At 40.5% G+C, this 16,195-nt stretch overlaps 1 protein-coding gene across 1 annotated transcript in view; it reads right to left on the reverse strand.

The window, feature by feature from the left end:
* Positions 1–5,287: 5,287 nt before the first annotated feature.
* DHTKD1 (dehydrogenase E1 and transketolase domain containing 1) overlaps positions 5,288–16,195 on the reverse strand; it is a gene marked incomplete at its 3' end in the record, with an annotated part of 35,982 nt that continues 25,074 nt past the window's right edge. The window contains exons 13-17 of the mRNA XM_084253346.1: positions 12,425–12,589; positions 9,812–9,894; positions 9,022–9,191; positions 6,427–6,512; positions 5,288–5,389 (exon numbers count right to left, since the gene is read on the reverse strand). Coding sequence (XP_084109472.1) covers positions 5,288–5,389; positions 6,427–6,512; positions 9,022–9,191; positions 9,812–9,894; positions 12,425–12,589 — 606 coding nt within the window. The remainder of the gene's footprint in view (positions 5,390–6,426; positions 6,513–9,021; positions 9,192–9,811; positions 9,895–12,424; positions 12,590–16,195) is intronic.

A 16,195-nucleotide genomic window follows, 5' to 3' on the forward strand; every position in this document is an offset into this window, starting at 1 on the left:
TTCAAGCAATGCCTCTTTTTTTGGTCGGCTTACAGCACCCCCCACCTTGTGTTGCAGTATTTTACCAATGTTACCATAAATTCAAGGTTGATTGGGGTGGGGGTAGGGGGCTCTACTACCTTTCCAACTTCCACCAAAAGCCCACTAGTTTGGCCAATGGGTGTGCAGCCTGAGTTACCCATTCGTGCAACAAACACCTTACAACTATGTAGCCTATACGAATATATGTGCTGTTGAGTGTTTAGCAAAGGGCTCATTAAAGATCCCCACAATACGAGGCCTTGTCCCTCAGGCTTATACAACGTTCTCAGAAAACGCTAGCTGCAGAATGACTGAAAGGAAAATGTTAAGAAAAATTAGATGTATTAGTAGCTATGCTACTAATCACACTTCTTCCTCCCCTAAAATATAAACCATGCATCACATGAAAAAAAAAAAAAAGTCAGAGGGTTTTATTCATCACCACAAACAGGCAAAGGAAGGGTGATAAGCGAATAAAAATATCGCCTCCCAATAAGATCCTGAGAAATTAAAAGTGGTCCAGGTCTCGCCCAGTTCTCTAACTCCCCCCGCCCCCCATTCCATGGCCTCCCCGCGCCATCCTGCGCTCCTGGCACCTAACGGGGCGCAAAGCCCAGGCCTCCGGGTCCCGGTCCCGCAGTGGCCCAGGACAAGGCCTGGCAGGGCTGGGACGAGCCTGGCCGCGGTCCCCGGCCCGCGCCCTCCGCAGCGGCCCCGCGCGGCCCGCGCCTCCCGGACCCGAGGGGCGGACGACCCCGAGGGGCTGCCCATCGCACAGCCCGCGGCCGGCCGGGCCCGCGCCTGGGGTCACAGCCCCGGTCCGGCCGCCTCCCCGCCAGCCCCGGGGCGCCGCCGCTACTCACTGCCCATGGCGGTGGCTGGGCGGCCCGGCGGGGCGCGGCGGCCTCGGCGCTGCCTTCGCTGGGGTCCCGCTGCTGGGGCCTCGGCGCCCGCTCCCGACGCGCTCCGGCCGGCCCCGCGCAGGCTCCGCCCCTGCGCACGTGACTCGCGCCCGCCCCGCCCCTTGCCGGGGCCCGGGCGGTTGGCTGCTGCCGAGGCCGACGTTTGCCTCGTTGCCATGGCTACAGCCGGCGCTACCAGGGAGCTTGCTCTGGCGGACCCAGGGAGTTTGGGAGCCTCCACCTGACTGGGGCGGCTGGATCTACCCTTCGAGGCACATTTTTTTCCGAGCTCGGTGTCCAAGGCACCCCCATTTCTCGAGCTCTCCTGGGTGCCCCGCCGGAAATGCTGCGGGCTGGGTGCAGCCAGGTGGGGAGGGTCTGGGTGCAGCCAGGTGGGGAGGGTCTGGACCCAGTCCGCTGCTACATGAAGTGGACAGGCCTGGGGTTCGGATTTGGAAAGCCAGGGCTGAGCCTCCCTGAGAGCTGGTGTAACCCAACCATTATTATTATTTTTTTTTTAACATTTGTGTTTATTTATTTATTTATTTATTTATACAAGCACGTGGGAGGGTGAGAGAATTCACCAGAGCCAGAGCTGGGAACAGAGCAGGCAGAAGGACCGAAGTACACTGCTGAGGGGAGCAGCGGGCGGCAGGAGAGGTCTGCGCACCATGTGGGACCCTCCTCCGGTGGCCGGGGAGCAGCCGGGGATCGAACCCGAGCTGCAGAGCCTGCGGACAGCTTCACAACCAGCGCTCAACCGCTGCGCCACTGGGGAGGTCCCCCAATCATTACTTTTTGCTTGCATCTTATTGGAACTTTTTGAAGTTTTCAAAAAATTTGTGACACAGTACCTGTAGTTAATAGCTTAAGAACTCTCTACTACTATGTGTGCTCCTTCTTCAGCTTCTTCGAAAATAGCTCAGGATTATGTTTGTCTGGACTTAAATCCCTTCTTGACCAGCGTGGTTTAAGGGAAAGCACTGTCTTAGAAATCCTTCAGCCCTACATTTAATTCCTCCTCTACTTAATGGCTCTGGGCAATGAATCTTTCCGAGTTACAAAGATAAAATAAGGGAAATGGCCACTTCCTAAAGGTGTGAAAATTAAGAGCTTGACATATAATAAGGTCTTCATTTATTTTCTTTACTCAAGATTTAAACCTCTGCAACCTCACTGCTGCTGAAACAAGACACATAATTGCTCTAACCAAAGAGCAATTTCTCCAATTCTTTTGGAAAATGTTCTGCCAAAGTAGTAATCTCACATAATATGACTTAATTTTTAACTCACTTCTGCTTTGTTTTAGTCTTTTTCATACTTGTCTAATCTCCCCTACTATACCATAAACTTCTGAACAACAGGGACAGTCTCAATTTTTTTCTGTCATCTATAGTGACCTGTAAATAGTTTACTCCAATACAGTTCTGATACTAGGTGGAGAGATAATTTCATGCATATAATATTCTTTCAATAAACACTAAAGTAAAAATCTAATTGACAGAGAAGTAACCTATGGTTCTCTGATTATTTCTGGACACCTCCGTGTTTCAAGTAAGGGCCTGGGAATGAGCTCTGACACTAGCTAATTTATGTGAAGTACCTTTCCAACTTTTTTCAGTCTTTCCACTACTACATGCTAGCAAGACTTCGTCTTGCATAAGCACAATGTGCCACCCAATCTGTATTGATCAGGACAATCACTTTACTTTGACCAAACCCAAGAACACTAGTTTCTCAACATGTACAATGCTCTGTCTTCTCAAATAGATGGTTAGTCCGTTGAGGACAGAACAAAACCCATTCTATCTTTTACTCCTATGTATTTCTAATGTCTGGAACGATGCCATATATGTGACAGGTATCCAGTAAACTACTTAAAAGAGGAAACACCATTCCATTCTTATAGGGTCACTTCTTTTATTCACTTCTGGCTGGTTCTACATATGAGTCAGAGAAGACAAAGGGAAAAAATATCAAAGTAATAACATGTTTATTAAGTTTTTTTCTAAAATTAACTGGTTTTGCAATTGGCAGTGGTGAAATAACAATCTGTTTTAGATTGTGTTTTATCAGATTTAAATACAAAGAGGACAATGAATTACTACTTCTACAAAGTAATTTGAGTTGTTTGGTAGTGTGAAATAAATACTGAGGGTTTAAATACTTTGCCACATTTTCCAAAAACACGGTAATTTTAGCCTGAACCCTATGAAAAGCTGAAGATGAAAACCAAATATCTAAATAACCCAAGAGAAAAGTAAGTGAAGCTTTTGGAACCTCAAGATCCCAAATCTTGATTCTTAATCTATGACTTACTTCCAGTGTAACCTCTAATTTCTTTAAACCATATTCCCTCAATTTTGTAAAAGGAATACTACTTTTATTATCAGTAAGGGTATTTCTAAAAATAACTTGAAAGGCAACACAGTGAAAAAAAAGCTATGCTTTAGACTATTTTCCCTAAATAGTATGTGTATGGAAAACTGAGAAATCAGGTTCTTTTAAGGAAGAAACTTTTTTTTAATTCAAGAATGTATCATTTTCAACAAAATTATAATTTTTTCATGATTGTTACTATCTCTATTGAAGTAGTGTCTAATTTAAGCTCTATTCATTATTGAATATAAAATTAGCATAGACATAAATGGGATACAAGTATCATATTATCAAATTTTAAGGGTATTTAAATTAAAATGTTTTTATTTACCTTATTATTATATGGTCACCCCATACAATAAATACTCTATTATGGGAGTATTTGATTTGGAATTCTGTACATGGTCCCTTTCTGCAAGGTAATTCAAAACACTGCATATTGCAGTAGTGATTAAGTAAGATAGTTAAAATATAGAAGACATATTTCATGACTCATGTTGGAGAAGACGTAATAAGAAAACAGACTTGTGAAGTATAAAATAAGAAATCTGGAGAGATCTAAGCTACACTAGAAAAATCTACTTTTCCATTTCATTTCATCCTTAGACTTTTGAAATTCTTTAATTCAAGAAACCAAGAGATCTGGGGGAAAATTGACACTGCTTTTATTTTTTTCTAGTTCAACATACAACATTGATAATTGTTCTCATTGAAATTTTTGTGATTTTACTGATTTACATGAGTGGCACTAAGTTACATGATTTATAAGACTTGACAGAGGAAGAAAGCACTAAGGTATATAAGGAATAAAAGGAATGTAAATATTACAGAAATGTTAAATCAATAAACTAATACATACATTTAAGATATGAATCATGAATTTACTGCCACAGCCAGAACGTATTCATTGGTTCTGAAAAGCATTACCAGTTGCCAGTAAAAGTGGAGAGGGTGTCCCAATGCCCTGAACTTCCCCCATCATTTCCGAGAACAGCGCCCCAGCACAGAATGGTAGGTGGTAGAGTCTCTGTAACCCCAAGTCAAGTGATGCTACACAGTTTTCTGCTGTTATCTTTCCATTACTACATTTAATTTTAGACTAAGGAGGTAGGTGGGTGATCTCCAGATCATCCCAAATACCTGGCAGTGGGAAGCTCTGTTGTCAAAGTTAAAGTGCTCGTTGAAAACCACATATAAACATCACATGGCATCAGAGAGTTTTTAGAGGCAAGACTGATTAACCAGGGACTGAAATCCCCACGTCAGCCACCCAAAGTCAATTTAAACTATGAAGATATCACTTCAAGAACAATTTAAAAAGAAAAGATACTATGGCACAGTCACCCATAAATCAATTTCGAGGAAACTAAACTCTTTAATTTATGAAAGCCATGCCAAAAGATCATTGAGACATTTTCATTTAATAGGACTTGCATTTAAGAATAATGGGTAAAACAACTAATTTGAAAGAATACTGTAGTTTTGCTACAGTGTTTGTGACACATTTTTCACAGTGGCAGGAAAGCAGCACCAGATATTACATAAAAGAAAAATATTGAAAGAAAGAAGTGAAAAATTAACCAAAGAGATGTCCATCAAACAAACTGAGAGATGCTGCTGAGTTCATCTATATACAGGCACAGATTCAAGTAAAAGAGCTGTTCCTGAGCATATATAGTTAATTAGAGTGACCTATGAAAAAATCTGGATAATGACTTAGCCCTACAACTCACTCAGATGTAAGCAAAACATAACACTGTTGTACTTTTAAAGATAAAATTGACTTGTGGATTTCACATATTGATGAACAATTTCCTTAGCTATTCCACATAGTCCAAATCAAACTGTCTTAATAAATCCCAACATCTTAGAGGAAAACAGTGGTTTCATGTTATCTAATGAGACAGGAGAGAGCAGGAGGAAAGCAGTCCTTTCTTTTTCTGGCAACTTTCATAAAAGGAATAGTATCTTTTCAAAGGATATCATCAAGCAAAGGTCTTGGTGAGGACATCTTCATGCTGCTTCTGGTGAACAGTACCAATGCCTACAGCGGGTGCTGGCAAAGGGGGTCGGCTCACAAGACGGAGCTATCGTTGGAGTAGAAAATAAATCAGTTGACATTTTGACCTGACTGGAGCTCTGGTTAGTTCTCTCAAAGTGGTGCATAAATTTTTCTTTGGCTGTTTAACTCTGAATCATCTTTTTGGAAAAATAAAGATTGCAGGGTGATATATGCCACAACTAAAAACTAGCTAAATTCCAGGCATGATAAGATTGAGATACATACTTGAAATTGTTCTATTCTTAAGTAATTATTTATCGGCATTAGCTGTAGAACTTCCTAAAATATAAATATTTCTGTGTGAAAATAATCTGAAACTAGCAAACTAGCATCAAATGAGTAAACTGAATTCTAATCAGAGCAAAATAAAGGGCCTCCCTTGTGGCGCAAGGGATTAAAACACAACCTATGAAGCTATCCACAGCCGCTGCAGCATGAGTTCGATCTCCGGCCAGGGAGCTACCCACATGGCACAGCAGACCTCTCCTGACTTGCCTACTGCTCCCCTCAGCAGTGTATTTCAGTCAATCTGCCTGTTCTGCTCCCCTGTTCACTCTACCTCTGGTGAATCCTCTCACCCCCCACACACACCTCTGGACTGTATCCCAGTTCTTCTATGCATAAATAAATCTTTAAAAAAAAAAAGGCATAATAGAAACAAAAGCAGATTGCTCTTCTCATTGTTTTTCCCTTTGTGGCTGGGTCTGGAACAAATGTTGGGTGTCTCTACTGTCGCTGTAAACCAGTCTGCTCATCGCCCTGCTCCCCAGGGGATGGATACTGACCATAGACTAGAAAGCTAAGTAGGATAGTGAGAAAGGGAGCTGACAGGTAAGGGCTTTTACTTTTTTTGAATATAATCACTTTTTAAAAAACATGATACTAGTATGTCCACATATATAGGGACAGACACTCAGCATTTTACTCTGGAAGAATAGTCTAAACTAAATTTTCTGTTTTTATGTTTAAAGGAGTTTGACTGATAATAGGAGCTAAATCCATTTGTTGTCACTCTAGGAGAAACACCCATGGAAAACACTACAAGGGAGAAAGTGCTATTACCTTGCAAGCCAATTGCTTTTCAAACCTTGGAGAAACAAAAAACCATGGACCCATGTTCTGAGGTTCCTCCTGACTCCAAATAAAATCTACAAAAGAGGAAAGTTATTTCAGTACCTCAAATAAACATATACAATGCACACTGTGTGTGTGTGTGCATGTTTGTGTGTATTACATAACACACATGTATACAAATGCATCAATATTCAACCTCAAGTAAATTTGTGCTTTCCAATGTGTCTTTTTTTTTTTTTTTGGATGATTCATAGGCATGTACCCACCACCACACTCATGAAACAGGATAATTCTATCAATCCCAAATTTCCCTCATCCTGTCCCTTTGCAGTCACCTTCTTTTCCCACCCCAACCTCTGGCAACCAATAATCTTTTCTCTCACCCTGCAGGTTTGCCTTTTCTAGAATGACAGATAAATGAAATCATACAATATGTAGTTCTTTTCATCAGGCTTCCTTGAACTAGCAAAATACATCTGCAACTTTGTCTACAGCAACAGCTCACTCCCTTTCATTATTTAATAGTATGCTAGTGTATGGATGTACCACAGACTGTCTATTCATACTCACTGGTTAAGGGACATTTTGGTGGTTCCAGTTGGGGGCAATATTGAATAAAGATGCTATAAATATTCACAGGCAGATTTTTCTGTGAACACATTTTCACTTCCCTTGGGTAAATACCTAGGTGTGTAGGACTGTTGGGCCATTGGGTTACTCTAAGTATGACCTTATAAGAAACTGACTTTTCTACAATAGCCCTATCAGTTTGCATGAGCAGTGAATGGGGTTTAAGTCCCTTTGCATCCTCATCAGTTCTCAACATTGCCAATTCATTGTTTTGTTTTCATTTAAGTCACTCCAATATTGGTCTATCACCATATATGTCTCATTTCAATTAACTTGCATTTCACTTTATCACTAATTAGGTTGAGTACGTGTTCATATGGTTGCCATTTGGTTTTGGTAAAGTGCTTGTACAAATCAATTTAAAATATTGAATTTTATGGTTTTTACTATTGACTTTTGGTTTCACTATTGACATTTAAAAGCTCTTTTAAGGGCCTCCCCAGTGGGGCAGGAGTTAAAGTCACAGTGCTATGAAACTATCACCAGCAACTGCAGCAGCCACTGCGGCTTGAGTTTGTTCCCCCACCAGGGAGCTACCCACATGGCACAGCAGACCTCTCCTATCTGCCCTGCTACTCCCCTTAGCAGTGTATTTCAGTCAGTCTGCCTGTACTACTCCCCACTCTGTGAATCCTCTCACCCCCCTGCACCTCTGACCTGCATCCCAGTTCTTGTATGCATAAATAAATAAATTTTTAAAAGAAAAAAATAAAAGCTCTTTTAATATTCTGAATAGCCCTTTGTCAGATATGTATTTACACGTATTTTCTCCCAAAGTATAGCCTGTCTTTATTTTCTTCACAGCAGTTTTCACAGTAATTTTATTTTTCATTTTGATGTCTACTTTTTCCTTTATGGAATGTGATTTCAGTGTTATATATAAGAATTTTGTGGGGCTTCCCTGGTGGCACAGGCAGTTGAGTGCGGCACTGTGAAGCTGTCCACAGCCTTTGCAGTGCCAGTTCAATCCCCGCCGGCTGTGGAGCAACACACATGGTGCAGCAGACCTCTCCTGTCTCGCCCACTGCTCCCCTCAGCAGTGTATTTCGTCAGTCTGCCTATTCTGTTCCTCGCTCAGTCTCTGGTGAATCCTCTCACCCTCCCACACATCTGGCCTGTAGCCTGGTTCTTGTGGGAAATAAATAAATGTTTTAAAAAAAAGAAGAATTTTGTTTAAGGCAGGTTGGAAAGATTTTTTTCCTATATTCTTCAAGAAGTTTGACATTTTTCCATTTAAGTTTAGTTCTGTGATCATTTTTGAGTTAATTTTTACATAAGGCATATATAAATGTGCAATTATTCCAGTTCCATTTGTTGGAAAGACTTGTATTTGACCGTTTTATTGGATTTCTTATAAAAAATAGTGTAACACTGATTACCTCCAAACTCTCCAAAAACTAGATGTCTTAGATGAGAGAAGGAATGACTAAAAGGGAAGCCAAAAAAACATGGAGGGGCCTCCTCTGGTGGCACAGCGGTTGAGCGCTGGGCTGCGAAGCTGCCCGCAGCCTCTGCAGCGCCGATTTGATCCCCGGCCGCCGGCGAGGGTCCCACATGGCACACAGACCTCTCCTGCCACTCTCGCTGCTCACTGCTCGCCTCAGCAGTGTATTTCGCCATTCTGGCTGTTCTGCTCCCTGCTCTGGCTCTGGTGAATTCTCTCACCCTCCTGCGCTTCTGACTGTACCCAGTGCTTGTATAAATAAATAAAAAAATAAATCTTAAAAAAAAAAAACCCAAACAAACAAAAAAAAAGAAAAAAAATCTATTAAGAAAAATAAAATTAAAAAAAAAACAAAACATGGAGATGTTGCCTCTAGTAGCATGCTTTCATATCTCCAGATTCCATGAAATTCTAATAACTCACATGGTCCCTATAATCTCTTTCACTGGAGATAGTCTGAAAGGACTTCAGGTATCTGAAAACCAATCCTAACAAGAACAACCCTTTACCTTTAACATGTTTGTATTTGCTCATCTCTTGTTGTAATGAATCCAGCGGGAAAGGGCAGAGTTCCTCTATTCGGATGATGGCAAAGTCATCCTTCTTGGCTTCCAGGGATTCTCTTTGCTTCAGCAGAGCGTAGAAATGTTTGCCACAGCAGAATACTAGGCTTTTAACTCTGTTAGATAGAAAATGAACAATGGAGTAGAGGAGCAATATCTTGAAAAATTGTATCAGAAGAAGGGGGAGAATGTGTAGACTTAACTGCTTCACACACGAAGCCACCGGGGCCTCCCTTGTGGTGCAAGAGGTTAAGCACAGCACTGTGAAGCTATATGCAGCCTCTGCAGCACGAGTTCAATCCCAGCCTGGCAGGGAGCTGACCCATATGGAGCAGCACACCTCTCCTGTCTTGCCCGCTGCTCCCCTCAGCAGTGTATTTCAGTAGATCTGCCTGTTCTGCTCCCCACTGTCTCTGGTGAGTCCTCACTCCCACCCCGCACCTCTGGCTTACACCCCAGTTCTTGTATGCATTAATAAATAAATTTCTAATAAAAAAAGTGAAACCACTGGGGCCACTGTAGTTGGATTCAGTAACAGGCTAAGCTCTGGCTGTCCTTTAGCAACAAAGGCCTCCAGAGTTTACTCTGCATGTCTATGCTAATTCCTCCCCCACCCGCTTGAAGGATTTATATCAGCACATTTCTTATAAAGGTCCATTTGGGATCCTTAACTAGATATTCCCACTAGTTAAAAAATTCAACTTCAGAGAAAGAAAACAGAGATACTTCAAATTACTTTTTTGGATCCACAGATGAATCACCAATGACTGGTTTGAATGATGTTCCTGGTGCCATTTCTTGAAGAGTTGACACAGCTGCCTAAGAAGAGGGTTGGGGGGAAGAGGAAGCAAGTCACAAATCTATCAATCAATAGACAGGAACTAAAGATACTTTTATTTGTAGGGATTTTTATCAAGAAATTATCACAAAATTCTCTCAGGAATGTAGATAAACACATTAACTATTGCATACAGCATCTTTCCAAAAGTTGTAAGTACTATAGTCTTCAGAATAAAATTATTTTTCTGGGGTTACATATAGCTCCAAAATAAAATTTTAAGAAACAAACCTGTACTACCAATATAAAAAAAAATGTGTTTTAATGCTTTGGAATTAGAAACAAGATTTTATAGAATTTATATTGTGCACCAAAAAACTGAGGGAAATTATTTAAGTTTTTTACTGTAATCTATAACTAAAACCTATTCAATCAGAACAAGTAGGAATAACACATGAATATTTCTGTGATGAAAAGAAATTTTATGAATAAGCTCGATTGAAATACTTGCAAAGAACTAACAGAAGTTAACTTGTGATACCAAATTTGGGCATTTGATCTCTTTTATTATCATCTACCAATAATTAGTTTTCCTATATCTATTCCCAAATAAGTAGATGGTATTTGGCTAGGTAATTGTGAACAATCACATTGATACTGGGATACTGTAATATAACTAAAAAAATTAATGTCAACTCTTCAGTATTCTTATTACTAAACAATGCGTTGTAAGTTCTCTATTATGAACCAGAGTCCTTTGTCAACCCTGCTTCCTAGGATAGGAATCAACAATAGAAGGGTTCAGAATTGGTAGTGTGGGATGGGATTTAGGTATCATCTAACAAGCCCCCATAAGCAGGGTAAGTTATCCTTGAATAGGCCATTGAAAAAAGGGTTGACATATTCTGATAGAGGGCATATACCAATAATCGAATTTTCAGGAACTTCAGAATTAAGTAATGGTTGTAATCACTTTCAAGTAGTAGGGACTTGCATATTTAACTTAAAATATCAGTTTTTGTCTTGGAGTCTAAGGGTTAGCTATCAATATTTCTTTTAATTATTTATTTTTATTTTTTAAACAATATTTTCTTCCCCCCTCCCTCAATATTTCTTAAGCCTCCTAAGCAAGGCCTATTTTATTTGATAAATAATAGACTCGAGGAGAGGGGTGGAATACTAGGTTGAGAATATGAACTTTTATTATTGACTGTAACAATAAGAGAAATACTCAAAATGAATTTCTAATAAAAAATAAAATTCTAATAATTCAATATTTAGTAATATACACATAGTACTTAGTATCATACTCCTTGGTAGTCATGATTGTGGGAACAAGTGAAAACATCAGGAGTACAATGAAAGTTGGGTCAAGAATCCAGCAGTACACATTTCTTAGAAATGAGTTACAGTAATTTTACATTTTGACTTGGCCCCTTTCATCACTATGTCAAAAGAGCCCTATCAGAAAGACTGTGTTGATGGGTGGCATTAATTTTGCCACTAATTCTTGCCTACCCTGTGATGCTTCTTGGTTCATGCAGCTACCTCAAAATGTGCAAGACTGTTCACTGGAACATTGGGTGAGAAAGAAAAAATAGACCAAACAAATGAAAAGCTGTGATTGGTGAAAGAATATGAAGTGCATTTCTAGTCCCAGAGTGGAGACTAGAGGCAGCAAGTGAGGGGCCTGGAGCACAAAACTTAAGGAGCTGCCCACTCTAGAATCATATAAGCACAGACCAACACCGAGTGTCTCCTTACTTCCCCCAACTGCTGGAGGGGTTAAAAATACAACCAGTAAAAGAAAATCATTTGCAACGTTCGTCAACACTCCCTAGTTTCAAATATACACTCTTAAACCTTTAAGAAGCACAAGACAGTCTTGAACAGCCAAATCCTAAATCACCCCAGTACCAGCATTCAAAGTGAGGCAAAAGTTTTACAAATGTAAATCCTAATGAAGACTTTCATATAAAACTGAAAAAGCATATTGCAGATGGATAAATGTATGTTAAGTAGTATTTATTATCTTGAACTCTGCCACTTGATAGCTAGCCTATTTTTGCAATTTTAAAAATATGTTGTGCACTTAACACTTAGGCAGGTAAAGTAAGAGAAAATGTACCTTCTGAAAGCAGTGGAGAAATAAAGCCACACTCTATAATGTTTGTTTATTAAAATAGGAGTCTACCTGTAATCACTCATCTAACAGAGATATCTAAATAAAGATTTTCTAGATGATGAATAATATCAATAGTTTTCAACAAAGTACTTTAATTCCCAACTTCCTACTATTGATACAGTAATGCTTATTAGGTGATTTAGACTTTAAAATTTTTTCATAAAATTATTTTTGCTCAGACCAGGATACCTGTGTGATATTCTTGTCCTTCATTATAATGAAGCTGAGAGCTACCTACATTTCTAGTTGTTCTTGAAAGAGGTTGGGGGAAAAGAGAGGAAGCAGCAAGGTCAACCAAAACTAAAAAAAAAGTTCCTGTGATTTAGAGTTTTAACTAGATACAGAAAATAGAGGAAAATGAGAGGAGAAAGGTCTTTTCTACTTACAGGGAACCTGAGCAGCATCTTCGGGGAAGCAACAATCAGGGGTTTTCTGAAGTTCCGAACCATCTGTCTCCTCAGGAGGTGGAAATACTGGGCAGGAGTGGTTGGGTTCGCCACGAACATGTTCACCGTGTCGCTATCCACCCCCTCTTGTGTGCTGTCGCACATCTGAGAAGGATATGGCACAGGACCTTCAGAATTGTCTGATTCAATCATGACAACAATGTGTTACTCAAAAGTTAACACAGGTCTCTCAATAAGAAGGATAAAAGATTATTTCCCTCCTTCGTGGAAAATTATCCAAAAGTGAATGTATGAGTTGTGGAAAATGACCCAGAGGACAGACCAGATGGCTCTCCTCATCTGCCCCAGTCTGGGTATTTTAACATAGTTGTTCCCAAACACAGCTGACCACAGAGGCATGTGGAGAGGACTTTTTAAAGAATTAAGATTCTGATCTATGGGGATAAGCTGGTGGAAAGAAGTAATATTAGGATCTCACTCTCCTAATGAAATAAGCACAATTTTAGTTTAGTTTGTTTTATTTTTTTAAAAAGCTTTTATTTATTTTTGGGTAGAACTGAGGTATAGGCCAGAGGTGCGAGGGCGGAAGGGGGCTGGTGAGAGGATTCACCAGAGACAGGATTCACCAGAGTGGGGACCAGAACAGGTGGATTTTACTGAAATACACTGCTAAGGGGAGCAGTGGGTGAGACAGGAGAGGTCTGCTGCACCATATGTGGGTAAGCTGACTGGCCTGGGATCTAACGCAGGCTTTCGCGGTGGTAATGCTGAGACTTAACCCCGAGGCCACCAGGGAGACCCTAGTTTATTTTGTTTTAAAGTCCAAAACAAAATCAAAGGCAGCTAATAAAGGTTAAAAAGTTGTGGGCAAAGAACTAAATTACAGAAGATCCTGGTGGAACAGACAGTGGTGTGACCTCCTAACCCCACTCCAAAAGAAAGCAAGTTGAGGGGTCTCCTTGGTGGCACAGGGGTTAAGTCTCAGCACTATGAATCTATCACAACTGCCACTGCAGCACAAATTCGATCCCCATCTAGGGAGATGACCCACATGGCACAGCAGACCTCTCCTGTTTCGCCTGCTGCTCCCCTCAATAGTGTATTTTAGTAGATCCACCTGTTCTGCTCCCCCCTCTGTCTCTGGTGAATTCTCTCACCCCTTTCCCTGTACCTCTGGTCTACACACCAGCTCTTGTATGCATAAATAAATAAAAATAAATCTTCAAAAAAAATCATCTGTACACTGATGATCCCCAGACTGTACCTTCCCCATACCTGTTTTCTAAATTTCCTTTGAAAAATCTAATTCTGTATTTCAGATGCAGTTCTTTAATGTACCTATAATTTTTTTCCATATCTAATTTTTATAAAGTCATTTCTGTGTCATTCTCCAATATAATTACCTAATGTTCTATTTACTGATCTATTTATCTATCATCTATATATAGATAAAATACAGATAAAATATGATACGCTTGTCATTGGGGTGATGTGTTTGATACCACCATTTATTGTGAAATGCATAAAAATAACATGCCTTTTATGAAAAAAAGTTCAACATCCCTTATAATCAGGGAAAACCACATTGAAATACCACCTTACATCAGTAAGAATGGCACATATCAAAAAAACAAGCAACAACAAATGTTGGTGAGGATGTGGTGGAAAAGGAACTCTCCTACATTGCTGGTGGGAGTGCAAACTGGTCCAACTACTATGGAAAGCTGTCTGGAGGTTCCTCAGTCTACTAAAAATGGAGCTATTGGGCCTCCCCGGTGGCGCAGCGGTTGAGCACTGGGTTGCGAAGCTGCCCGCAGCCTCTGCAGCGCCAGTTGGATGTCCCGCTGCTCCCCGGCCACCGGCGGAGGGTCCCACATGGCGCGCAGACCTCTCCTGCCGCCCGCTGCTCCCCTCAGCAGTGTACTTCGGTCCTTCTGCCTGCTCTGCTCCCTGCTCTGGCTCTGGTGAATCCTCTCACCCTCCTGCCCTTCTGACTGTACCCAGTGCTTGTATAAATAAAATCAATCAATCAATCTAAAAATAAATAAATAAATAAATAAATAAATATGGAGCTACCATATGACCCGGCAATTCCACTACTGGGAATCTACCCAAAGGACACAAAAACATTGATTCAAAAGAACACCACACCTGTACATCTATGTTTATTGCAGCAGTATTTGCAATAGGTAAAACCTAGAAACAACCCAAATGCCCAAAAATAGATGACTGGATCAAGAAGGTGTGGCAGATATACACAATGGAATATTATTCAACAATCAAAAAAGATAAACTCATGCCATTCGCAGCAATGTGGATGGAACTAGAGGGAATTATGCTCAATGAAATAAGCCTGAAGGAAAAAGAAAAATATCCAATGGTTTCACTTATAGCAGGAATATAGGGGAACCAAATAAGACATCAGTGTAAACAAATAAAAACAATACAAAACACAGCAAAGCAAAAACAGACAACTATAAATCAGAGACATATTGCAGGGGAGGAGGGAGAGGGATCAGGGAGGGAGGAGCACAGGGGACTGAGATGATGGTGCACAGGTGCATTGGTGAAGGAAACTGTGGGGACTACACCTGAGCGGGTGAGGGGAAGCAAATATTGTTTAAAAATAAACAATGATGTAAAAAAATTTAAAAAATTAATATAAAAAATAATACACCTTTATGGATAGAGGGATGATAAATGAATAGATGATAAAAAAGAATAATAGTAAGATATTAATGTTAGAATCTGTGTGTTCGTTATAAAATTTTTTCAACTTTTCTGTATGGAAATTTTCAAAATAAATATTAGGATATCAAATGTATGAAGACATTAGTGATGATTCCCACCAAATGATAATAATGATGATTTCCATGTGTTTATTTCAAAAGTTTTAAATAGAAATTTAAACATTTTTAATGGTCATGAATCATTTTATAAAAATACTATCACTAATGGAAAAAGTTTTTTTTTTAAGATTTATTTATTTATGCATACAAGAGCTGGGGTACAGGCCAGAGATACAGGGGGTGAGAGGACTCACCAGAGACAGAGCGGGGAGTGGATTCACCAGAGACAGAGTGGGGAGCAGAACAAGCAGATGTCCTGAAATAGACTGCTGAGGGGAGCAGCTGGCAAGACAGGAGAGGTCTGCTGCGCCATGTGGGTAGCTCCCTGGCCAGGGATTGAACTCATGCTTGGGTGGCTGTGGATAGCTTTGTAGGTTGCATCTTAACCCCTTACGCCACCAGGGAGGAAAAAGTTTTTTAAGTAAAAAAAGATTCCTTGGCCCAGCTCCTAAGAATCTGACCTAGAGTTGATCCCTGTACCTCCATTTATAAAAAGCTCCTTAGATGATTCTGATGTTCAGCCTAGTTAAGCAAAGAAGACACTGATTTTTGCCCCCTTGGATTGCCAAAAAGCATGATCTAATATACTGGAAACATAATGTTTCCAAAGGATATTGAAATTGCATTAGATCTGATTCATCCAAACACTATCTTACAACTTAAGGTGGACAGTAAGTTATCTGCAGGAGGTAGTTCTATTCCAAAGTACATTGGAATCCAAAAAGGCATTTGAGGGACCTCCCCTGGTGGCGAAGCAGGTTGAGCGCAGTGCTATGAAGCTGTCTGCAGCCTCTGAAGCAAAGGTTCTATCATGGCCGTTGGCGAGATACCTGCATGGTGTGGCAGACCTCTCCTGTCTAGCCCGCTGCTTCCCTCAACAGTGTATTTCACTCAGTCCACC

Source organism: Talpa europaea (genome assembly GCF_964194135.1).
Source record: "Talpa europaea genome assembly, chromosome: 14".
In the NCBI taxonomy this organism is placed as follows: domain Eukaryota; kingdom Metazoa; phylum Chordata; class Mammalia; order Eulipotyphla; family Talpidae; genus Talpa; species Talpa europaea.